Raw genomic sequence first — 27,106 nt, 5'->3', positions numbered from 1 at the left:
GAGCATACCCTCCCGCCTCCTCCATCAGGACTGCCTTTTAATGCCCAGCCTAGGGAGAGGTTGAAGAATCCTAATGCTCCAATGTTACCCCCACCAAAAAACAAGGAAGATTTTGAGAAGGTAACTTAAAGTAACCCTGGGCCATATCTCGTTGTTAAATACTACATCTGTGGGAGTATTTCAATGACTTCGTAGATTTACATTGTTCAGGCTGACTTTGGCAGCCCTTAGTGTACAAACTCATTGGCTCCCTGCTGTAGCCCAAGGGAACCTGACTAATTCCTGAAGCCTGTCTCATGTCTGTGTTAGGATATGATGTATTGGGTCTTGGCTTATTTTTAGAGCTGCTTTAAATCTTCCAGTTTTCATTTTCCCCCTCCAGGCTCCCTGGATATTTTTCTCCTACGTCCCCCCCCTTTTGTTGGCTGCCAAATTGCAATATCTAAATTACTTTATTTAGAGAAAATACTACGTTTTAATTTGGGTAGCATTATTTTTACACTAGAGGAGTTGATATATTTTGTGTAGAAGGTAATTAATCTGGACGTTGAGTAAGTATTTTATGCTACTTATGGAGTCCATTTTCAACCTTTTTCTTTTCTGGAATATTAGCTGATAAAAATGAAGGGTAAGTATCTCGTAATCACAAACCAACTTGATTTACATTTGTAAGAATTTGTTGATTCTTTGAATGACACTTAATTGTTAGGGTTATTTTTCTTCCTAAGACTTGGGAATAAAGTAATACCAACCCGATCCAAGTCAAATAGTTCAGAATTGTTTCATAAGCTTAAGAACTCCTTTCTTAATTATATTCAGTGTAGTACCTATTCAGTGCATCAATGTACATTCTGACAGGAATGTTCTGATACTTTGCAATTAGTGAACCTTTATGGTTCACTGACACAACCATTTGCATTTTGTGTAATTGCTTAGCTATAACTTCACAGCAGTGATTGCCTGCAAAACTTGTGATAGATGTGTAGTATTTTCATTGCATATGTATATTTTTGCTTGTTACTTGTTAACAATACTCACATATTCTATGTTTATTATCTGATGTGACTTCATATACAGACTCTGTCGCAAGCCATAGTCAAAGTGGTTATCCCAACAGAAAGGTACATGTTTTTCTTTATTATTACTGATCTAAATATAGAAAATTTCCCCCTTCGGAATTTTAAAGAAAAATTGTGATGTTGAGGAAAAGGTAATGGCTTGACTGAGCAATGGTTCTTTCATAACACTTGAGAGAGATGTTTTACAGTCTTATTATCCTTATCTCAATAACTTTTTTTTTTCTTATTGAGGATAAATTGAAGTAATTATCTTTTTTTTTCTTTTAATTGAATTTAAGTACTAGAAATAGTTGCAGGGTAATTTTATGAGTGAACTCTAGGGAGAAATAGATTAATTTAGTGATGCATTGTAAGTCCAGGCATAAACCTTTAAGTACTTTGTAGCTAGGATGCAGCTGTCTCCAATGTGGTGCTGTGCTTTGTTTTTCTTTTTTTCTTTTTTTCAATTGTACAATTTGTAGTGCAGTTAAAATTGGTTTTAGTTTATACTGTTTTTAAAATATGCAACAGTCAATTACGGTTGCCAAATAAGTTAGTTCTGTAGTGCAAGGGTATTTTTGTGTTTTGGTCTTCATCAGTGCCTCTACCTTCGCTCTAGTTTAGGTATACTCTTGCTCAGTTAAGCTGAAACCTTTTCCCAAACACAGGAACACAACACTGTTTTAAAAGTAAATAAGCACAAAAGATTACCAAATTCTCTTTGACATTGGCCTTGGTGAGCAACACCAGCTGAACTGTCTGCGGCAGCGGGGGACCAGGAAAACATCATGGGATGGATTGGGAAAGTATACAGTTTTTGACCAGCCATTGGTACGATCGGCTCCAATAAATGTGGTTTTATTATAACTAGAAAACTTTTTTTTTTTTTTTTTTTTTGTTGGCCAACTTAAGCTAAATGACATTTTAAATGCAGTTAAAGCTATCATCTTTTTGTACAACACTGTTTTAATTGTCACAAAGTCTTTTTTTTGCGTGTGTGTGGGAGGGAAGGAATATTTGTAAAGCTAGTTACAGTAGTACATTAATGTGTTTGTCATTAAATGCACAAATGCATTTTGACTAGTAATTCTGATGAAATTTTAGGACTATTTTTTTCAATTTTTATTAAGTAGAGACATGAATGGTTAGTGAGACTGGGAGCAATCATAATTTGAAAAACATAGTAGTAGAGTATGTACTTGTAAAACTGTACAGTGCTTCCAAAGTAATTAGCTTTTGGAGAAAAATATGCTTCCATTTTATTTACTGGAGTGTTTTGAAAGCTTGTTGGTAAGAAAAGCTCATGTTAATTGAATTGTATTTGAAAATACATTGCATTAATTTTCCTTGGCTTCCTGATCACTTTTGAAGATGCTAGTGATAACTGTTAAGAGTCTTACACAGTGAATAACATGTAAAAATCCTGAAAAGCTTCAGTGGTATATTGCATTTAATTATTCTCCTTTAAAAACTGTTACTGAAAATTTCCAACGTTGATGTCTTAGCACTTACTAAAAGGGAAATAGAGAAATGTTGCATATAAACAGTGAAGTTTTTTTTTTGTCTTCTGAGAAATTCACTTTCAGGTAGTAATGTCTTATATGCTTGACGTTATATGCATGTAACACCCTCTTTTCATCTACGGGGTGTACTGGATCTTTTTTTAATACATTTGAGGTCTTTCCAAAGCAGATGTTCTTGTCTAGCCAGAAGCTGCTCTAAAGTAACTTCATTGTACTGAATGAGAAAACAGTTGGATGAAATCCCGTTGCATGGTTCTACAGGAAGCCAGAATTGGTCATATTGAACTTGCCTTAAAATAAATAATATCTCAAAGTTGAAAGCTAATTGTAATTTTTCATATTCATGTTTTCAAATACAGTTCACGTAACAAAAACAGACTTGGTATTTAGACTTTCAGAACACTGTTTTAAAAAAAATGGTTGTGGAAGTATTGTGACGGTCCTCTTTACAATATTTTAAGGGATCATAAAAATCAAAAGGAGAGGAAATTTGAGCTGTAGGTAACATGTTTTGTATTTATGATATGAGAGGGAAATGTAGATTTAATGCTAGCTGGCATAAACCACAGTATTTGCCAAGTTTGCAGATGGATGGGTAGGTTTATTGCAATTAAGTTGCAACATTTTAAAGTTGATTTTTTTATTTTATTTTTTTTTTAAATCTAGTTCATTATACCTGTGGCAGAAGTTTGAATGCTCATGGTAGAAAATAATCACCTAATTATGAAGAAGCGATAGAAAATTTTTCACCTTTTCAATGAAACAGTTTTTGAATTCTGATAATTAATTTGGTAAAAGAAAATTATAGTATGATACATTTCCAGAACCTGTATCAGTTTGTTACATTAAAAAAATAATCCAAAAATGTAAAAATCTGTATTTTTTTTGTTTGCATCACATTCAAAGGACACATACTGTGAAGTTTTTTTGTGTAGGTAATCTGTATTTGGAAAATTAGGATCTTGTTCTTGAGAAAAAAATACAAAAGATTGGAAACTGAAATTGCTATTTATAAAGCTTATATGACACTATATATGTAAGCTATTATTACACTTACAAATGGATCCATATTTTCAAATGCGACTTCAAAAAAGTGCATTTCAAATACACTTCTTGCCTGTCTCAGGATGTAGTGCTGAATGAAATGAATGCAGATTTTTATTTTTTGATTTGTGATTTGGTTCACTTGGGTGTATGAGGAAGGAAACATTGAGTGCTATGACGTGAAGTGATGGACAGTTTTATTCTATGTCACATAATTGAGTCTTGACCAAAACCAGGTTACCTAAATTTAATAAAACCACTGCCTTGTTTGGCATCAAGAAGGCTATTTACTTTTCCTTTTATACTTGACTAGTTTGAAAGCTGAATGCAGTTTCTATTGAACATTTAAAACTATTTGTGTTTAATTTTGAGCACAATATCGAGCCATTTGTACATCAGTAGAACTTCAGTTAACACTTCGGCCTTAGTTCTAGATAATTTAGATGAGAGGGCTGAGTTTTTAATAGTTAATTGCACTTTGGTGCTCAGTCGCCCATTTTTATGTGTAAGGACTATTATGCTTCTAAGCATGAGGTGGTTGTAGGCTAAGCTGCGGAAATTCAGGAATGAGGTCTCCTGCTAAGTTACTACTCTACCACTTTTAGGCATGTTTTGATTTTAGAGTGCCCGTGTCTATGATGCAAGGCTATCATATGTTCCATGCTACCTTATCTTTTATACAGTTGTAACAATACAACAAAATAATCTCCTGCACAGTTATAGTATCTTAGATGGAGTGTAGTTTATATAGTGTTAGGTCTGAATCAATTTTTCTTTAACTGTGTTATTGTTGTAGGAATTTGCTCGCATTGATACATCGCATGATAGAGTTTGTTGTGCGGGAAGGGCCTATGTTTGAAGCCATGATCATGAACAGAGAAATCAACAATCCAATGTTCAGGTGCTTATTATATTGCTTCAGTTTGAAAAGTTAATTTTTGCTGTTGCTAATATTTTGCATTTTGGAATTGCTAATAGAAGTTGTTTTTCCTATGTCTCTTTGTGTGCAATTTTAAATTTAACAAATTGTACACAGCAGATGCTTATGCTGTTTGATATGAACAATACAATTCTATCCTAATTGTTAATACTGTTGTATAAAAAATATATATGTGAAATATAAATTTGTATACATATATAAAATACTTAATTCCTATTTTCTTGAGGGATTCCAAGTCATCAGTAGAGGCGGTAGCATATATTTAAAAACAAAACAACAACAAAACATACCTCAAAAGCAGGCAGAATAACTCAATGCGCAGTCATCTTTCTGGAGCCTAATTTCCTATGCAATTAGGATTAAACTTTGTTGTAGTGAAGCTGTCAGAATTTGCAGCTCTTGTCATGAATGGAATTTAAAAATTTCCAAATTTCTTGTGAAATGCAATCTGAAAAACTTTTTCAGGGAAGTAAATGACCTTCTAAAATAAATGACTTTCTAAAAATGTCTTATTGGTACTAAGGTTGAAGTGCTTCATTTTGATTTTATGTACAAATCAAGGAAATTACGCAGATCCAAGTAAAACACCTTGCTGTTAAAAATTAGTTGTTTATTTCTGATCTCGTAAGAGTGTTCTGACATTTGAAAACTTCAAGTCACTTAATATTCAGTCTGAGTAACATAACTGTATAACTATGAGTTCCTGCACATCTAAACTTCTTATGAGACGTGCTTTGCCTCTGTGGAATTCTACACTTCGCATGCATTGTACATGCATGTGTGCATGAGGCAATTACACTTGTTCTGTACAGCTGTGCTTTAGATGTATGTGGTTTTAGCTATCTTGAATTCACTCTATAGCCAAAGTGGAATTGTGGATAGAAGTTAGATATATTTGAATTTTCTTCAGTTAAATAACTTCTAAACTTCTAATACATCTTGTGTCTCTTTGTTCTCTGGTTTAGGTTTTTATTTGAAAACCAGACTCCAGCCCATGTGTATTATAGATGGAAGCTTTACTCAATTCTTCAGGCAAGTAGATTTTTTTATTGTCAATTTGTAACTTTGAGCTAATGAAATAAAAACAAACCTAAAAAACTCTTGCCTTTTATAGGGAGATGCTCCAACCAAGTGGAGGACAGAAGATTTCCGTATGTTCAAAAATGGATCATTTTGGAGGCCACCACCGTTAAATCCGTATTTACATGGGATGTCAGAAGAGCAAGAAACAGAGGCATTTGTGGAGGAACCAAACAAGAAGGGTGCACTTAAGGAAGAGTATGGATTTCTGTCAATTTGTAGTGTTTTTTTTTTGTTTTTTTTTTTAATGCTATTCTGCATTTTTATCCTGTTTTTGTTTTTTTTCTAGTTGTCATCCCTGAAATGTTACCATTCTTGCCATAATATTTATAGAATCATAAAATAGTTTGGGTTTGAAGAGACCTTAAAGACCATTTAGTTCTAACCCCCCTGCCAAGGGCAGGGACACCTCCCACTAGCCTAGGCTGCCCAAATCCCATCCAGGCCTTGGGCACTGCCAGGGATGGGGCAGCAACAGCTGCTCTGGGCAGCCTGGGCCAGGGCCTCACCACCCTCAGAGTAAAGAATTTCTTCCTAATGCCTAATCTAGGTATGTCCCTTTTCAGTTTACAGCTGTTACTCCTAGTCCCATCACTCCCTAACAGACAGTCCCTCCCCAGCTTTCCTGATGGCCCCCTTTAGGCACTGGCAGGCCGCTGTAAGGGGTCCCCGGAGCCTTCTCTTCTCCAGGCTGAACAACCCCAACTCCCTCAGCCTGGCTCCATAGCAGAGGGGCTGCAGCCTCTGAGCATCCTTGCTCCCCTGGACTGGCTCCAGAAGCTCCATGTCCTTGTGCTAGGGCCCAGAGCAGGGTCTCACAAGAGCAGAGCAGAGGGGGACAATCCCCTCCTCTGCACTGCTGGCCCTGCTGCTTTTGGTGCAGCCCAGGCTACGGGCGGCTTGCTGGGCTGCAAGCACATATTGCTGGCTCGTGTTGAGCTTCTTGTCAACCAACACCCCCAGGTGCTTCTCCTCAGGGCTGCTCTTGATCCATTCTCTGCCCAGCCTGAATTTGTGCTTGGGATTGCCCCAGCCCAGGTGCAGGACCTTGCAGTTGTCCTTGTTGAACCTCATCGTGTTTGGATGGACCCACCTCCCAAGCGTCTCAAGGTCCCTCTGGATGGCATCCCTTCCTTCCAGCAGGTTGACTGCATTGTGCAGCTTGGTGTCATCTGTGAATGACACCAATCAACACTCTCGAGCTCATTTTTTTATTTAATGCTTTTTTGATGATACAAAAATACACTCTGGATTTTGTTAGAATTGTATTCATTTGAACAATGGATCCTTTCTATGGAATTGGCATTAACCCTTTGAAAGGAATGGGGAGGATGAGAGCTTTCTTCATTTTCTGTTCCAATCTGTTAGTGAGGTTATGTTGCGCCTATCTCAGCATTATTAGAACTGAATGAAGCTGAACGGTTATTACAGTCTTAAATTTGTTGATACTGCTTATCAGAAATTAAAATGGGGAGCAGTTAGTAATTAGCAGGAAGAGACATGATCAGAGTTCTTTCCTGTGAATTGTAAGCATGGTGGGAATGCCTATGGTAGTGGAAATATATGCACTTTTAAAAAAAATTTTACTATCATTGTTTAAGTTGTGTTCATAACTTTTTTTTTGTTGTTTTTGTTCATTTTGTTGTAAATCTAAGATTATGGTTCTAGACACCTTAATACGTAATTTATCTTATTTTTGAAAAGGCTTGAATTTTTTTTTTTAAGAGGGATCTTTATACACCAAGTTCAGGGAAAACATGAAAGAACTGTTTCTTACCAGCTCTCTGCTGTAGAATTAGAGTAATTAGATTCAGAAATTCCTTACATTTATTCATTTTCATTTCATTTTAAAATAATTATATTTTTTGTTATAGTTTATCAATAATATTATGCTTCTGTATTAGCTCTTCCTCAGTTAGGTTTCCTTGATTTCTGTATATAGTCAAGACTTAAGTGGAAATTTTTTTGTATTTTGTTTGTGATGTGCGTGTATTTTTGTGATGTGCTTGTGAATCATTGAAAAAAATTAGGAGCAGAATATAAAAATATTTTAAACTGCTTTGGTCCTGAAGATGGCAAAATCAAGAACATTATTTAATGGAAATTCTATTGAGTACTGTTCATTTTATATTGAAAGTATAAAAATCCTGCTATTTCAGACAAAGAGATAAATTGGAGGAAATTCTGCGTGGATTAACACCTCGGAAGAATGATATTGGTGATGCAATGGTTTTCTGTCTAAATAATGCAGAAGCTGCTGAAGAAATTGTAGACTGCATTACAGAATCATTGTCCATTCTGAAGACTCCACTTCCGAAGAAGGTGTGAAGATTTTGTATAATCATACTTCTGTTTTTGGGGAAGAGCTCAATTAGCTGTTTGTACATGTAATTTACAAGCATTATTTCATAAGTCTCAGGTAGTGTCGAACTTTTTACTTAAAACCTGTGCTTAAATTTAAGTGCATGTTTTTTTATTTCCCTGTGGGATTTTGCGATATATTTTCATTCTTGCTGGACGTGCTTGTAAGCAGTGTTCTACCTTGTTCTGACGTTGAAAAAAGTAGTCTGTGCAAACATTAAAAAACAAAACAAAAACAAACACACACACACAAAACACACAACAAAAAAAAACGTGGAGTGCTGCAATCTGTCCATTGTAATATTATGCAATGAATATATTCCATCCTACAGTGCGGTTAGCAGTGCAGGTTATTAACCAACAGGGGGCTAACTTACATCTGGTTAGTTCTAACTTCATAGTTCTCAGTAGTTTAAACTGTCTTGTGTTAGATCTGGAAAAATGCATATATTTTCAGGATAAGTAAAAATCTAATTTATACGTTCTTGTTTGTAGATTGCAAGATTATATCTGGTGTCAGATGTGTTGTACAACTCTTCAGCTAAAGTTGCCAATGCTTCCTATTATAGAAAATTGTAAGTATAATATTTTAGGTGATTGGTTAAAAAAAGAATATAATTATAACATAGTAGTAGAGAAATTCACACTTGTCTCTGAAGATACTGTTAAAACATTCATATACGTTTTCATGCAAAGAGATAGAACCAAGATGTAGCACATCAGTGCATAAGATGCTTTGTAATACAAAGAAAGCTCTTTTATATACCTTATGCGAGTGACCACTTGCGTGGAACCTTACAGAGATGAGGATAGCATGTGTACGTCTCTTTATGGGAAGCTGTAAAGGATTTTCCAGATCTGATATTGCAAATCATCTATGCAAACTAGTACATTTTTGTAATAGAGGTTTAGTTTTAAGTGTTTTTTTTTTTTTTTTTTTTTTTTTTAACTCTTCACCAAGTTTGGAGACCTTACAAGGGGATTGAGTACTTTGTTTCTAAGGTGCTGAGCAGAATTTACTAAAAATGTACAAGGGAGAGAACCTCTGCTCTGTACAGATATTTGGCTGTGTCTGTTGCTTGGAGTCTCATTAATGTTATGATAGCACGATGGAGAATATTCAGCATGTTGCAAAACTGTAGTGATTGCAAATCATTTTTCTTGCTGCAGTGTGTCTTTGCTAGTTTATTTTTTGTATATTGAGGATACGCTCAAGAGAAGCAAGGCAGCTGTTACCTCACCTCACTGTGCTTTCACTGAGGGCCTTTCATTGAGAGAATAGAAACATAACTAAGAAATTTTAAAAATATAAACTGAACTCTTTGACAGTTCTTTGTACGTAAGGTTGTAAAACTCCTTTTATCCTCCAGTCTTTTCAGGCTGTATAAGGAGACTCCAGCAGATGTGAAGATCTCTCTTCACAGTTCTGTTGTTGTTGAAGGTGACTTAATATGTAGTAATTACTTGTTACCTTATAGTTAAGTTCATAGCTGCTGTAGGGAATGCAACTGTCTGCTTCTGAGTCCTGTATCCCAGGTAATTTCAAGAATTATGTATGTCCAGAAAAGATATATTACCAAGTTTAACTGAAGAAATGTATATGTTTAATTCTAGTTTTGAAACAAAATTATGTCAGATATTCTCTGATCTCAATGCTACTTACCGTACAATACAAGGCCATTTACAGTCTGAAAATTTCAAGGTATGTATTTTGTTGTTATTTACATGATGTATAAGTCAAGTAAACAGATGTTCCTGCACAAGCTATTGAATATTAAAATAGGTGGTTTGAAACTCAGGCTTCCTAATTAAGCTTCGCTAATTTTCTGTTTCCTCTCTTGCAAAGATAGCCTTGAAGTTAACAGTGGTCTTTTAAAATTATTGAAGAAAAAGCATCTTTTGTATTTCACACTTACTTTCCTCCACAAGAGAAAGCATTATCAATGAAGCATTAGGAAGAAAATGAATGTGTAACAGATGAAATGTACCAGTAGATGTTAGTTGGGGAGTAGAGACCATATCTAGTACTTGTATTATACCAACAAGGCTTTCTAGCTTCCTAATTATTTTAGTACCTCCTATATTTTAGTTTGAAAAATATATTTTTGCTTCTTAGTGAGGAAATAAATGTCTGGACTTAACAGCATAAAATAGCTTTTTAACATTTTTGGTGATAAATAGAGTTGTTTTTTTGAGGTTTAATGAGCAGTCTGAGCATGTGTAGTTAGTAATTTTCCAGATAGCAGCATTCTTCTTTCTAGTGTTCTCATATACTTGGCCCTTCTTCTTCTGCTGGTGTAAAGACTCCTTTAAAACAGTAGTTTTTTTTTTTTTAGTTTAAATATGAAATTTGCAGTGTAGCTAGTTTTCCCATATTATAGGTTTTATACTGGTTCTCTTATCATCTTCACTCAGAACTATTAGGATAGGAACTGTGAGTAGCAAAAATGGATAATCAGTGTAATCTGAAGTAAAAGGGAAAATGAAATCCCAGTGATACTATAAGTGATTTATTTAAAGGGGAAAAAAAAAGTAGTTCCTGTGTATGTATACATTTTTACTTTACTACTCTTGTGCAACATGGTACATTGTAGTATACTTCAATATGGACCTTTTTAGGAGTAAATCTCGATGGTGTATTTCCAATCAGTTAAAATTTCTTAATTAAAGAGCACTTTTTTTTCCTATTACTTCTAGCAACGGGTGATGACATGCTTCAGAGCGTGGGAAGATTGGGCCATCTACCCAGAACCATTTTTGATCAAACTCCAGAATATCTTCTTGGGACTTGTAAATATCATGGAAGATAAAGAAACAGAGGTAAGCTTAGTAGTGATGCTTAGCAGGTAGTGAGAAAAAATGTCTAAGCGTAAAACAAAACTGGCAAGGAATAATTGGTATCTTTGTTTAGGTGATTAACGCTGCTCTTTGTAACAGCAGTTTATGGATTTTTATTTAACATGAGTTGTATTAGCATGCTTAGGTACATGTAGCACCACAATCCTTTTTTTTTTTTTAAACTCCAAATCCTTGCTTTTAAAGATAGGTATAATATTTTAAAGACAGGTGTAACATTTTGAGATGCAAATACCATCTAATATGTTTATACACTCGCTGCTTGCAGATTAAGTGCTATGGTGCAGTTACATTGTGGAACCAATTCAGAGCAACGACTAGTGCAAAATTGTTGCGAGGACATTTGTTGTCGACGGAAGGAAGACACAGACGCTCAATATGAGTGATCAGTGAACTTCGATTTATTGGATAGCTCAGTTGTCTTTTATCTAATTCAATATAATTAGCTCATACATATTGCAAAAGCTAAGCTCATGATTGGTTAGTGCATTTCTCTATTTTATCAGCTAGTTTCTCACTCCCATCAACCGAAATAACACAGTTAATACTTTCCCAAACCACCAACAGATATCGTGTCCTTGTGCCTGATTAGCTTCCAGACGTTACGTACTTTCTCAGACTCTCATGAGCTGCGTTCGATACTTTCTTAGCTTGCGACCTCCAAGTTGCTCAACATTCACATGACCTACTTCACTTAACCATTCCTCCACACAAAATGACAGCCATTATCTATGTATTGGGAATACTCTGTAGTATCTGTGAATTCTGAGTTAGAATTTCAGGCATTAATTTTAGTTTCTGGGAGTTCTAAGTAACTTGGCATCTGGTTGAATGAACCATGCATTTCCTTTTTGTGTGAGTGTCACGCACATAGTTTAATAGAGCCATCTGATCTTTGTTAGTTTGGGAAAGCTGTGATTGATCATTTACACTGGTGGCATTCTACTTTCACCTGTGCATCCTATTACAGCAATAAGTTGCTAACCTAGTTAAGCTACACAGTTGCTCTCCTCTCTGCACATAAGGATTATTTTGAACAAGGTATTTAGGGAATTTTAGTTACTAATGTGTAAACCGTTAATATTTAAAAAACTGTTAATATTTGAAGCTCAATGGTTAAAATTTCTAGAATACTTTAGGCACTGGATGAATGTGTACTGATTTGTTTACAGTTATGTATAAATTTTATTTAAAGAGAAGAAACCAATAAATAGATGTATGTTTATCCTAAACTTTTTTTTTTAATTGTTTGTAAATGTGTCTTTCAGAATAACAGGTGAACTGCTGTAATTGGAAGGTTAGGTTATTTCCCTTAGCAGTGGGGCCAAGAGAATGCACATATGATGGACAGTGCCTAGCATGTTAGAAATAATACGTAGACATGCTTTTCGTTGACATGTGTTCTTGCTAAATACTTAGTATTTTTGGCAGTTGTTCAAATTACTGGTTTTCAGGGAATCTTTCTTATGTAGTAAGTATAATTTATCTTTATTGGCTCATTGCAAGTGAACCTCTTTGGAATACAAGACATTGCAAAGATATTTGAATAGATATTGCAAAGCTTCTAGTGCGTTGTGGACGAATGCTAGATTCTTGCTTATAGTTTTGTGTAGGAAGATGCTGTCATTTTCCTCTGCAATAAGCAATTGTACTTGGTATGAGAAAGTCAAGGGCTTTTTTGAGTGTTCCAGGTCATTTTAAAGCTACTCCTTAAAAAAAAAAAAAAAAAATATAAAGAAAAACAAGTTAAATTTATTCTTGAAAGAATTCAATATTACTTGCTTTCAGGAGGTGCCAGACGATCTTGATGGTGCTCCCATTGAGGAAGAGCTTGATGGTGCCCCATTAGAAGATGTGGATGGAATTCCTATTGATGCTGCTCCTATTGACGATACTGGATGGAGTCCCAATTAAATCGCTGGATGGACGATCTGGACGGAGTACCCTGTATGAAACATTCAACCTCACTTGCAATTTGAATCTTTCAATTTTTCATTATAGTTTTTAAAAACAAGTAGTTTTTACAAGAGCAGCCAAGAATATGCCATGTAGCTTAGTATCTCATAAATTTCAACTTAACCTAGGAAGAATTTCTTTTAGATTGTACTTGATTTGGGAGACACAGCAGATCTCTTTTGATGTTATATAGATAGGTGCACATCAGCTTCCAAATCCGAATTTCTTTTCTTTGCATTTATGAAATGGTACAATATACTTCAGTATTTACATTGGACTGTTGTGTTAGGATTTTTCAGTTTGAACTTTTGAAGAGCTTTGGAAATGATTTTTCTGGGTCTTTATTCAACAGTGGATACGGCTGAAGATTCGAAAAAGAATGAGCCTATATTTAAAGTTGCTCCTTCGAAGTGGGAAGCAGTGGATGAATCAGAATTGGAAGCTCAAGGTTAGTTTTCAAAGCATCTGTTAAAATAAAAGCCTTTCCTAAGTAAACTGAAAGTTTAGTGTCACTTACCTATTTAATTATTATTTTCAAAGGGTATATTTAAAAAACGTTCATATGATTTCTAAAGTAATACAGCAGAGTTTTCTATTGTGATTTTTTTTTGGTTGTGTCTTCAGTGAAGGAAATGGTGTATTATGTTTCTGTTTTACTTCAGTAACCTACCAACCTTTAAAACTAATTTTCAATTCATTAATGATAAGTATTGGAAGAATCTGGGTATTCTGGCAGTCTTTTCCAAATATTTCTGTGAAAGATAAGGTTTTACAAACTAACAAATACTTGGCTGCTTCTGAAAGGTTTACTGAAACATAATAGGCAGTGTGAGTGAATATCTCTGTATAGAGTAAATATTCTGATAAAATGCAACTTGAATATTTATGAAACAAAGTCTGTATTAAGTAGTAGATACTGTAAATTTTTATCATACTGTAAATTTCATCATATCTAGAGATACTGATTTTTAGAAAAAAGCAATAGATTTTTATTGTTGAAATTATCTTATTTTGTCTTCTAGCTGTGACTACTTCGAAGTGGGAGCTTTTTGACCAACATGAAGAATCTGAGGAGGAGGAAATTCAAAAGTAAATATTTGGAATTTTTTCTTTCAGTCTAGATGTCTGGCATCTAGCTTTAAAGAAATGTCTGTAACTGAAACCAGTGGTGCAACATAACATTTTAAACACATACTTGCATTAGTGTTGTATCTTGCTAGCACATTATTTATCACATTATTTACTTGGTGTCTTAAAATTGAGAGCACTTAAATAATTTTTCATTCTGACGAAAAAGTATTCATTTTCTACCTCTGAGGTTGAGTGTCTTGAAACTTCCTATAAATTTTGTATGTATTGCAAGAACAGAGCAAAAATGAAAATTTCCAAGTAGGAAAATAAGAAAATGGAGAGAATCAGAGTTTTAGTGCAGGATGCTTTTAGCCTCTATAAACATTAAAGTGGTGGAGTTGTTAACTATAATCTTTAAAATGATGCTGATTTGATAACTTATGTTAAATAGTAAAAACTAGGGTAGTATTTTACAGTTAGGAAATATGGAATGTCAAATTTGTATGCAAATAACTAAAACTCTGCCTTTCTTTGTTATCACAAGAACAAGTAATGTTCTGTTGTCTGTGTTTGGACACTATTAGGCTCCATGCCTTGTGTTGTTTTTGAGCACTCTTACTTTGTTCTTTAGGCAATTTGAAAGCATCTATTATTAATACTGAAAACATCTTAAGAGTGTTAAATGTTGTGCTGCAGCTCTCTAGTGGCCAATCTGGTAATATCATTTTGCATATGTGCCACGTTTCTGGTTTGCCTCTAAAAAGAAAATGTAGTTAATTTTGTTCTTTTGTAGCGTTAATTAAAGTAATTAGAGATTTTGTTGAGGTAGTGAGCTTGTTTTGTAGCTACGATTTCCATCTGGATTTGCTGACTCTAAATTTCAAGAATCCTTTTGTCATCTGTTTATACCAAAAATATAAATTATCTGAGTAATAAAAACTAATGATTTAATTAAATGAAAATACTAAGATACCTACCTCACAGATCAAGATATTTCATAATTGCACACTTTGATGTACTCATATTTAGTAGGTTTCAAAACTAGTAACTAAACATAGAAATGAAACAGTAGAGATGGTAAATTTTGTAACAGATTGTCCTAGAGAATTAACTGGTGTGTATTGGTTTTCTTTCAAGTCCAGAAGAAGAAAGTGAAGATGAGGAAGACACTCAGAGCTCTAAGTCAGAAGAGCAACACATGTATTCAAATCCTATTAAAGAAGAGATGCCTGAATCTAAGTCATCAGTCAAATACTCAGAAATGAGTGAAGAGAAGCGTGCCAAACTCCGAGAGATTGAGGTCAGCATGTGGTACATTTTGTGTCAATCTTCTGTAGTTTTCCAATTTCCTCTGCCCCCAAGTTCAATACATACTACAGGGAATTATTTTGAAATATTTAAATATATTTAAATGTTATAGCTCTCCTGTATAGGGTTATTTAGTCTGGTATATTTTTATAAAGGTGCCCCTGTTTACAGCCTTGCCTTGCTTATGCTCACTTAAAAAATAATAACAGGAAAAAAATGAAAGATTGAGTCGGGATACTGCAGGTTGATAATTAGTTTTTGTTGTCTTTTCTCCCCAGTATCTTTTTTAGTACCACTGGCAGTGTTAGCTTCTTTGGGTTCCTCTGTGTTTCCCTTCTCTTGGCAGTGACTTGGGAGTGATTTTTGGATTTGACCTTAGCCCTTCACCTTTCTTGTTCTCTCTGTTGCATTGAAGTCCTGGCATCTGTATCTTAATGCATTTAAAAGTTGCTCTTTTCACTATGTCAGTGAGCAAACAAAGAAGTAGGCACAACTAATCCAGGTGTCTTGGAATAGGGGCACTTCAGATGACTTCAGATAAAGACTTGAATCCACTGTATAGAGCTTAGTTTTTTAAAATCTGTTCTCCAAGCCTAAGTGTTAGAATGGATGTTAAGGATGGTGCACAGATTCTTATGCTTCCAAGCTTCTTGTCGAGTGAGCAGCTTCCTAGAACTTGAATTTAGCACGAGCTTTGTTTAACAGTGAAGCTAGATTTTTTTTCATGTCATACAGTGCCATGCAAATCCAGTTTAAAACCACATGCTAATTCTTTTTTTTTTTTTTTTTTTTTTTTTTTTTTTTTTTTTTAATTCGGCATTAAAACCCATAATACATTTATACTGAACTTTTTTGTACCTTCTGTTTAGTGCGTTAAAATATTAGCAAACTGCTAAGCGGCTGTTGCAGTTGGAGCATCTCCAAGTGACAAATTACAATTTTGAAGTTGGAATTGTAAATGCCTACCTATTTGTGCTATAACGTACTTGTTAGTTAAAATGGGACATCAGCAAACTTCTGTAATACTCTTTCAAGATATACAAGCAATGGTATTGTAAAACATCACACCCTTTTTTCTCCCAAATATGTTACCACTTAATAATTCAAATTCTCAGAAATAACAGACTTTAACTAAGCACTTACATGCCTCTTGCTTTGCATAGTGATTTGAAAATTCTTGGTACATAGCCATTTGAGGTGAGTAGGTTCTGAGTTCTTTGAGTAAAGCTAAATGAAACTTATTTCTCGCTTAATTCATGGTGGCAGTAGTTTTTGTAGAAAATTTGTGATGTTAGACTTACGAAAGTACAAATGAAACTAGTTTTCCATTGTGCTGTGGTAATGATGGTAGCAATCATGGAAAAGGGCTCGCTTCAGATTGGGCATCTTTATATATGTTATCCTAGCAATTGGTGAGGTAGGTTATGAAGTGGTTTACTTCAACCATTGCCAATTTTACACTGCAGGGGGATGCATTTATGTGTGTATCCCCTGGCTGTAACAGATTTAAATAGAAAACATCTTGAGTTTTCAAATGTATGTTGCCATCTATATTATTTGTGGTAAGTAAATTACCGTATTGGTTTCAGACTTTGGAATCACCAGAACAGGAATGTAATCCTTAATTTTCAGAACGTTCCAGACACTATGTAGAAGTACTTATTTTCAAATTTCTGCTCAGATATGTCATTGATAGATGAGTGCTCACTGTATGTGCTACTTTAAATTGCTCATACTCAAAACTTCTTGGTTCATTTAACAGTGAATGTTAGATGGCATAACTTAAAATACCATTGAAGATTTTTGTCAAAGTCTAATTCTCTAGAATTTTACACAGTGGCTACTGGGAAAGCTGAAGCTTGTTTTTTTTTTTTTTGTTTTTTGTTTTTTTTTTTTTTTAAACACATTTTTAGGATATTTATGCCATGCAAGCAACCATTCTTCCCCTTGGCGCAGTTAGTCAATTACATTTGTCAGTTGGAGGGGGAAGTAGAGTAATAAAGGAACTTACCAAGCATTGCCCCTGTCTACATGTAGCAGAGACTGGTGCTGCCAGAGGAGGCAGGTTACTTAACCCTTTGCTTCTTCTCCTACTCGTAACTGTTAACCTTGCTGAAATGTAAGTTATTTCCAGAGCTTAGCAAGAGGACAGGCTTTCTTATAATACTGAAGAACAGTGATTTCTTAACTGTGGTTGTATTTTATTTTTGTTAGCTTTTAAGTTTGTAAAGATTGTTGCTCTGCTTTTTGGTGTAACTCAGATTTAAGGGTGGTCTTTAAAGTGCTTTGCATCTGCCTCCCTCTCTCTGGAACTTTTTTTTTTTAAAGTATATTCTTGTCTGTAAGCGAACTCAGTGATGCAAAGAAAAATGGGGATTTTTATATTGCCTAATAGTTCATTAAGCTTATTTCCTCTCAGCATACAAAAACTCTCAGACGAAATGAAGCAGCATTGTCTTTCTTGCACCTTTCTTTAAGGTACTTCACCTCTGTCTCCAATTTACAGGAAGACTTTGAGCTCCGAAGTCCATGACCGTCTCCTGTGAAGTGTCAGAGGCACCTTTCTAAAAATCTGCTTCAAGAATTGTTTTGAGTTTAGCTTGCATTCTCTCATGCTTTAGAGCTACACCAGGTGCTTTTGGCATGCTTAAATGATGCAAATTTCCTTTGCTTCAGAAGCTGGAATCACCTGGATATGCTAGTTTTCAGGCCTTCAGAAAACCAACTGTTTTTGTATTGGCAGTTTGCTTTTTTCAGCCAGGTGTAATACCAGTTTTCTATTGCAGATGGTAACTTGTGATCTTAAAGTCTCTCTTATTACAGAGGTGCTCATTCTGGAAGGTGCAGGGGCATATTTCTGAACAAAATGACTAGATGGTTAATTCCTTTGAAGTTTACTGATTGGTTTTGTGCTGCACAAGATCTTATGATCCTACCCTGAAAAAAACACAGCATAGGCTTTATCTGCAGCAGAATGGCTTTTCATAAATTGAGATATATCAGTGCTTCTAAAAGGGTCAGAACCAGAGTAGATTGTCCTCTTTAATACCTGCCATTGCTCACCTTCTGTGTGAGCCGCCTGAGACCTCAAAGTAATGTTTGGTTTCTTAATCAGAGGTAGAAAACTAGTGGTCTTCAGTCTTCCCATACAGCCTTTCCACTACAGGAGATGTAGGGCTGGGTTATGTCACGCAGAATTCTGTCAGTAACCCCCTGCCCAGTGCATAAGTAGGGAGATTTTTTTTCTCCACAGAAATATGCCATGGTATTGAGGAACAACTTACTTTTCTATCAAGAGCCCAAGAGATTCTTTCTGTATGTCACAAAGGAAAAGAGGTTGTTGTCTTTACTTTCTCAGTACGGATTGTGGTACCATACCAGATTAAAGTTCCTTTACTGTAGTATTCAGACTCCAACGGAGAATGCTGAGGGCTTGAGGTAAGAGTGGTTTAAACATAATCCACAAGGGAAGGTTGTATCTAACACCTCTTTTAGATTTAAAGGCCCTCTCTCTATTTTTGTAAAGAAACTAAAGTTCCATGCAGTTTATGTTACTTCTTTCTCTGGATTATGGTGCTTAGTATTCAGAATACCTATCTTTTTAAATGTTTTATCATAAAACTCATAGAAGCTATCTAAGGCTTGTAATGATCTCAGTAACAATATAACATTTAGGTCTCTACAGTCTGCAGAGGTGTCTGTATCTAGCTTAATTTGAGGCCACTGCAAAATGGCAAAAAAGATAACATATTAAACATGGTACTCATTGCAGTTTCATCATAACAGATGAGATAGATTGGCTCTTGCTTGACCAAAAGTTCTGCTAGTTATAGCAGTTCTTCCTTAGAGGATAATGACTGTCTTAATTCAGCAGAAATTCTGGTCTATTGTAAGTCTTTGAATCTACCTTTTTTTACACAAAGACAATACTGAGAAATTGCTTAGCTCCAAGCCATTTGGCATCCTGGGTGTGTGACTGAGCACCCCGGAGTTCTGTTATGGCTGAAGAGGTATTTCAAATCTGCATATTAGTATATCTCTTATCTGTCGTTATTAACACTTCAGCTGCGAAAATCATGCTAATCATAGGCTCATTGGAAAACTGAAGCTTCCAAAGAAATACTTTGCACTGCTTCTGGTGAAGTCTAGGATATGTTGCAGCCATTGTCAGTTTATGTCTTCTTATAAAGAAGAGCAGAGCAATTTGGGCTGCTCAGAAGTATATTCTGTATGTAATCCCTCTAGATTTGAGTGCAATTAAACATCAGCCAGAAACTCTTCTTTCATCAATGATCTGCAGATTAACTTCCCTATTAATCCTAGCATCTCATACACGGCTACTCTGCTTCAATTAAGTAGTGTTTGAACCTGGCCATTTAAGTTCTGAGGCTGTATACTTGTGCAATAATATCTTGCTAAAAAGTCTTTTTGCCCCAAGACCATTGTGTATTAGCTCAGTATCAGCAGAAAACTAGAATACCAGGGGCAATATTGGAAAATTGATTTCCTTTAAGCAAGGGATCCACAGCACATCTGTTTGTGTCATAATGAAAAAGCTACAGGGAGGGCTTAGTTTGTATCAATCTGTGGTTTGTCTGAATTGTGGTAGCAAAATGTTACCCTGTTCTGTAAATTGATACTGGTTATTCAGTAGTGAAAACCTCAACTTCTAGGGAAGACTGATTCTTTTAAATGACTTGTTAATGAGTTTGAGGAAAGGGGAAAAAATTCAAATGAGAACTGATAGAAAAGAGGCAGTGTTGTGGAGCTGTTTCTCTTAAAAGTTATGTGAGATACCTCCTAGTGTTTAGTGAGAAAGATGATCCCTGCATTGGAGCATGGAGCATCCAGTAGAAATTGCTCATAAGAACTCCAGATTTCTGAAACTTTGCAGTCTCCGTTAAGGGCTGTACGGCTAATGAAGACCTCTAAACTGTTGTGGGAGACTTTCTGTCTAAAACAGAAACAAGAAATTAGCATTCCAGAGTTTTAGCACATGAAAAATATTCCTCTTCCATATTAGCATGCACCCAGAGATGGTCTAGAAAAAGTCAGTATCTCTGATCCTAAGAATTAAGGGGCTTAAAAGTTTTTCTCTGATGTACAAGAGTAGTTAAGAAGAATAACCATTCAATTGGGAATATATCAGTTCCTTCTGAATGCACATTAAGTAAGTGGAATGTTTACAGCATTTTTCAATTAGATGCTGAAGCAGATTTAAACCTCAGTTTTAAGGATCTCTTCCTGCTGGAGTGGTATCTGCAACTCTATGAGAAGAAGATAAATATATACCTTATACGAAGCAATCAGAAGAGCATTTGGTACAGCCAGTATGCCAGGAATAGTGAAATGGTGAAGGGAGATGACCAAATCAAAAAAGTAGCAAAAGCTGCTATACATCAAAGTGTGGGATGAGCTGAACTGACCACTCATCTCTGCTAGAGGGAACATCCTGATCCTACCTGTGAACTTTGGCACTAGCTGATTCTTTCTTTGAGCCCAGTACAATTCCCTAATGCAGGAAAAAATCAGGGGTTGTGAGCTAGGATTCTGCTGGATTAGTGAATTCACCTGGCTCATGGAAGGCTTGGCCAAGCACTGCTGCTGTAAGGGGAGGATGGAGGAGAGGCCCTTTGGAACACAGGAGTGGAGAGAGCAGGTGGAAAATAATTTTTCTGTAGTGAGTTGTTACCTCAGCATTTTGTAACACATGGTATCCTTTGCCAGGGATTGTAGTAGGCCTGATTGACTATATAGTGCATGAAATAGTATTGTGTTATTTGAGAGAAATCATTTCACCCAACCACTCTGTGCAACTGTCTTGAAGAGGAAATTAACTTGTTTTATGTTGTACGTCAGTCATTTGATTTTTAATATTTAGTGTTAAATAGAGAAAAGGCAGTTTCTGAAGGACAACTTCAGACGAGAAATTGAAGCGGTATATTAAGACACCTGCAATAGTGTCATTTTGAAAGAAAAAGGCGATCATCTAAGAAATGTAAGGGCGTAGTGTTCTAATGATGGGAACAGATTTTAGAGTGACAGGAAAAAAAAATCCATTTATTTTTAGTTCTTGATACGTCTGTAAACAACTGCAGGTGCCTGCAGACAAGTATGTGGTTTTGTTGCTTTGATCCAGTTGAATAAAGTCAGTATTTTCTTATGCACAAACTTGTATGGAAAGAATGAAGAACACAGATTATAAATTACAGAAATTTCATTTTCAGCCACCTGCCTGACTGGATAATAATAAGCCCAATAACCTAATGGTCAGTATTATTTTCACAGCTTAAGGTGATGAAGTTTCAGGATGAGTTAGAGTCTGGGAAAAGACCCAAGAAACCAGGCCAGAGTTTTCAGGAACAGGTTGAACACTATAGAGACAAGCTGCTTCAGAGGGTAAGAAATGTTCTTTGTTTGGCTCTGATTCTGTGGTAGGCTTTTGTTGAGTTTATCAAGCATAAGGTGGCGTTAAGTATAACAACAAATGGTTCTTGTTAAAATTGTAATGTACTGTCAAACTGCATGTCTAAGTCCAAGTGCTTTCTGCACAGTAGAGGCAATCTCTTTTAGATCAAAATAAATGTAATACTTCACACTGTACAGATGAGTATCATTGGAGTATACTAAAACCTTATAGAGCTCACTTCTTGATGAACTACATGAAGCAAATCATTAGGTGTGGGAATGGAAAGAGCACAGTCAATTCAAGATGTTCATCAGACTTTAGTTTTGCTTTTGTAATTGACCAATCATGTTAAAAGCTTCCAAAAGAAGAAAGGGAGTAGTCCTAAGCAGCCAACACACTTCTGATTTCTCCAGTGTTTATGATTTTCTAGATAATTCCATCTCATACCGTTACCCGAAAGTGGATAATTCTGTACCATTGCTACTGTGGTAGTACTATTGGGACTACAAATTCTGAACAGCTTTAATAATTAGTATTATATATGTCTGAATCTTTGAAACACAACTGAAAAAAAAAAAAGGTAACCATTTTTGACAATGTGTTTAGTGAGAGAGAGTGAGTGGCGTCTGCTTCTATAATCTGGTTTCACAGTCTGACAGATCAACAATGAAATTACAGATACCCATGCAGCTTTTTGGAAGCTACATACAAACACAGCAGTTCTCACCTGGTGTTTCTCACTCATTCTTTGGGTTATTTAATGCTCAAGCTCTGACTAATTCACTAAAGTAAGTTTGCACAGTACCTTGAATTAAAGAGACTTTTCATTTACATACAATTGCATCCTAAAACATCCTGCTTCCTCAGTGTTTTCTGTAATTGGAGAAGGAGGTGATATATACAGTAAGCACAGAATGCTTAGTGTGACAGTCATCCAAAAAAACCTCATAAGTTCTAATCCTAGTAACTTTGTTAGATACTTTGTGTTGAATTAGTTCAACTGGTTTACAATATTGTAGGTTTTTAGTAATTACCTCACTTTTCTGTTTTTCCTTTCAGTAACTAAGTTAATAGTTAAGAAATATTTCATGATAATTATAACATATATTTGTTAATACATTAATAACTCCACTGTTAAGAAAGTAACTTTTTTTTTTGCTTTAGCTCCACAGAAGTTATTTTTATAATAATGTAACATGAGTTTTGATTATAATTCTTACAAACCTGTTAGTTGGTCATCATTTTCTGTCTAATTTACTATAGAATAAGCTTTCTATAAGTAAACTTCCTGCTCGTATTGTACATTCTTTACAGAATAGGAACCTATTGCTGTTTATTGCTATTTATTAAGATAAAATAATTAGTTATGCTACCAAATAAACTAGGCACATCTTAAGAGTCCAGTGATATTAGTGGAATCTAACAATAGCATGTAATGGTAGGTATAATGATATTAATGGTAGGTCTAATGATATGGGACACTTCTAAATGTTAATTGCAGTTTTTTCTGTGCAAAGAATGTGTGAGACTAGGTACAGTGTCATTCTTCAGCTATTTCTTGCAGTTGTTATTATCCCTACACTCCCCCTGTCTTCCATATGGGGTACACAGTGAAATATCTGTGTTTTGCTATGGAAGATTTTTTTTTTTTCCATGTTAGTACTAAAAGAAGCATATCTATTCGTGCTCAGACTTGCTGTTCTAGTTCTTTTTTTATATATAATTAATTTTCTAATGATCTGTTAGAGTATATATTTTCTTTCAAAATGGTCCTGGTGATGTATAGACATAGGTCAGATTTGTCTTCTGTTGTTTTTTTTTTTTTTTTTTTTTTTTAAATTTCGTAAATTTATTTTATTTTTGTTTTGTTTTTAAATGTTTGGTAGTTAGAAAATTTGTCTCAAATTTCAATCTGGAGTAACAAAGTTGAATGCATATGTTTAAGTAGAAATAGGTTCCTGGTATTCCTTTCATGTTTATTTTAGTTAGAAAATCTATTACAGCTGTAATTTTCCCCTGAAATTTGTAAAATTACAGACTGTTCCATTTCCGCTTAGATAGTCAGATATACTCTCTCACATAGGTTGCCATCTTTCATGGTTTTTTTTTTTTTGGTCAGTGCTGGTGTTAATAATATTTATCCTGCGTAAGAAGCAGCAGTAATGATTTGAATAGTGGGTATGGTGTGACCAATAGTTTTCTTCCTAGATTAAGTGCTGTGTTTGTTCACATACTTAGTGCTTTTATGCTGTTTGTGATTAGCTTCTTGATTATCCTTACTTTAATCTCATCTGAAATAATGATTTCTCCTAATTCAGGAAAAAGAAAAAGAATTGGAAAGAGAACGAGAGAGGGACAAAAAGGACAAGGAAAAATCTGATTCTAGGTCCAAAGATAAGAAAGAAAAGGAGGAATGTACACCAACGAGAAAGGAGAGGTACTACTTTACTTTGAAGTAAACTGAATGGGAGGAAAGTCCTCATGGTTAATATCTGTTTGCAATGGAAGCCTTGAATTTCTGTTGAATCAAAATGCTTGTTTTAATAATGGAAACTTTTTTTAATTGAAAGGTTTCAAAATTTTAAAGGAATTGCTGTTTTTATTTTGCCCTGAGTAACTTAACCTGTGAATAGAATTCTCATGCTGTTCATTTAAGCCCTGAAGGAAACATGATAAGATAATGACCAACTGAAAGGAGTGTATATTTAACTCAGGCTTTTAGCAGTAAATTTACTGCTGTTTATTACTCAGAAAACTGTAATGGAGTCATACCACAAAATAACTTGTGGTGGGCTTAAATGTTTATTCATCTGATGGTGAAAATTCTTCAGAACAGCAAGTTTAGAGTAATTGTGTAATCTTATAATAGTTCTAGAGAAAGATTTGTGTTATTAAGTGGTAAAATGCCTTGCTGTTCAAGAACCTGTGACAGAATGTTTTTACACTGCTATAAACAAAGATGAGTCATAGGCCTTAATTTTTTCAGCCAGAGGTCTGGTGCACATGTTGAACTTGATTTTTCAGTAATTAGAATCCACTACTTTTTACTTCAGTTTTCTTAATAGTCATTTTTTCTTCTGTGTGTACATAACTGTATTTGCTTGCTTTACAAAGGAAAAGGCGACACAGTGCTTCCCCTAGCCCATCTCGCAGCAGTGGCAGTAGACGAGCAAATCCCCATCACCAAAATCTGAACGCTCAGAGCGCTCTGAACCGGTCCCATAAAGAGAGTTCACGTTCCAGGTCAATCACATAAAGACTCTCCAAGAGATGTCAGTAAAAAAGCCAAAGGTAAGCTGGGAGTCTATTTCTGTTTCAGGCCTTTATGAAAGCTGGAAACATAGTTCTGGGGATTTTAACAGAGCACATTGAATACAGAAGTGTTTCTCTCTCATGGACTGTACTGTCTGTTCCTTGATTTAACATATTTGGATGACTTGGTATCTGAATATGTGCATGTTCCTTCTACCTGTGGTAGTTCAAGACAGTTCACTTCTGATGTTCTTGTTTACCTGCTCTTTTATGAGCTTTTTATTTTCACAAAGGACAATCATAGAACTTACAGAATTGACAGTGAGCATGCCATCTTTCACTGATTCTCATTTGTGAAGCTTCTCTGACATTTTTTTTTTGCCATGAATAAAATCTAGATTAGATACTGGTCATGGGGTTTTGTTTACAGGAGATAAATACTACCTAATTTCCAAACTGACACAAATATAAACATCTAGCTATTGTTAGAGGCGGGTATGAGATTTTTATTACTGTATTGGTCCTTTTGTTGTTTTAAATATTTGATTGTTGTTTCTGTCTTAGTTCAGTTTCCACTTCTTTAAGAGGTCTAGGAATATCTTTACTGCAGAGATGTGCTGAAAGAAAATTTCCTGTGATGTTGTTGAGGGAAAAACTCAGAGTACATATTTACAGTAGTCAGAATCTTGTGTTACGAGTTAGGAATTCACTAGAATTAGAAAGGCATTTGGGTAGAGTTAAGATTCAATTCAGATTATGAGATCCATTACCTTTAGACATTGGAACAGGCTGCCAGGGAAGTGGTGGAGTCACCATCCCTGGAAGTCTTGAAAAGACGTTTAGATGTAGAGCTTAGGCATATGGTTTAGTGGTGACTGTTAGTGTTAGGTCAGAGGTTGGACTCGACGATCTTGAGGTCCTCTTCCAACCTAGAAATTCTGTGATAGGTGTGGGTGAGATGACAGTGTCCATTTTCTTCCCTGAAGTAATGTAATAAGCTGTGAACAAGAATTGAAAGCATAACAATCAAGATAATTCTGTTGTCTTCTGTGTGGATATAGGCTGCTATAAACATTAGAGCCATGGTGGCTGAGGCATATGTGGAAGTTGGTAAACTCCTTATCTTGGTTTCAGAAGGACACAAGTTGGTGGCCATTTTTCCTTTGGTTTCAAGCAGTGCAGTTAAGTCAAAATACGTTTAAAAACCTTACAATGTAAAAATTGCCTTTTTCTAAATCCCAAGATAATTGTTACTTCCTTCAACATGGGAAAAAAACATCTACCTAGATTATGTCAAAAAACAAAGGTTGAATAACTGTAGAAAAAGCTGATATTATCAATTACGATTTGACTTGAATATTAATTTTTTTTTGCAGGTCGCCATCTGGTTCCAGGACACCAAAAAGATCCAGAAGATCACGATCTAGATCCCCTAAAAAGTCAGGGAAAAAATCCAGGTCTCAGTCCCGTTCTCCTCACAGATCTCACAAGAAGTCAAAGAAAAGCAAACACTGACAATGTTAATATTTTTTATGATGCTGTCACTTACTGGAAATGCGGTTTTGTTTTTGTGCCTGAACAGTCTGTTTAAAAAAAAAAAAAACAAAACACACACACAAAAAAAGCATTCCTGATTTTTTTTTTGTGAATGCACGTGTATACTCATGAGTATCTGCATCTGTAGACCTGTCATTGTTTTATATTGTACAAAATATCTTCATTGTGGCTATTTCCCAAATGAAACATTTTTGTGTTTAGAAGTTTCATCAGATACGTGTGTAACTGATCTGCTGGCAGTAGTGATATTTTGTTTTAGAATGTTGTGACATAGCAGAAATAACTCAAATGTTCCCCCTTTTTGTAGCTTTGACAATTTGAATTAGATTTCAAATAAAATCTGAACAGAAAATTAAGATGTTGTTTTCTTGCCCCACTGGTGATACGGATTGATAAAGGAATTCATAGTTTGTTTGGAAGTACCGTGTATTTCAGACATACTATGTTGCTTAGATCTTCAGTATAGTAGTAGCTCTATTCCTGTTATCTCTAGTTTGATTATTAAGATAAAAACACCTTTTGAATCCAGTGGATGGGTTTTCTTTCCTACGTTGATACTTTGCTGTAAGAACAATTGAGCAGCCTGGTCCCTAAAACTATGAGCTTCACAAGTAAATATTTGCTTGGTATTTTGCTTTTTAAAAGCAAGGAATACATGTGAAACTTGAGCTTTTTTTTTTTTTTTTTTTTT

General features: G+C 35.1%; 1 protein-coding gene across 1 annotated transcript; it reads left to right on the top strand.

Annotated features, from left to right (window-relative positions):
* U2SURP (U2 snRNP associated SURP domain containing) lies at positions 1-26,771 on the top strand. Its single transcript, XM_032192966.1, is given in 21 exon segments — positions 1-120; positions 4,422-4,526; positions 5,531-5,597; positions 5,680-5,843; positions 7,805-7,967; positions 8,502-8,581; positions 9,621-9,708; positions 10,704-10,826; positions 12,651-12,755; positions 12,757-12,786; positions 12,788-12,809; positions 13,171-13,266; positions 13,841-13,907; positions 15,027-15,189; positions 21,486-21,596; positions 23,925-24,043; positions 24,721-24,773; positions 24,776-24,819; positions 24,821-24,853; positions 24,855-24,901; positions 26,235-26,771. Coding segments are annotated over 21 exon segments (1,866 nt in total). The 5' UTR covers positions 1-73; the 3' UTR covers positions 26,374-26,771.
* Positions 26,772-27,106: the final 335 nt, after the last annotated feature.

The sequence above is a fragment of the Aythya fuligula genome, chromosome 9, assembly GCF_009819795.1.
Source record: "Aythya fuligula isolate bAytFul2 chromosome 9, bAytFul2.pri, whole genome shotgun sequence".
NCBI classification, from domain to species: Eukaryota; Metazoa; Chordata; class Aves; order Anseriformes; family Anatidae; genus Aythya; species Aythya fuligula.
Note: the sequence above shows the minus strand (reverse complement) of the source record. Positions and strands in the feature narration are given on the sequence as shown.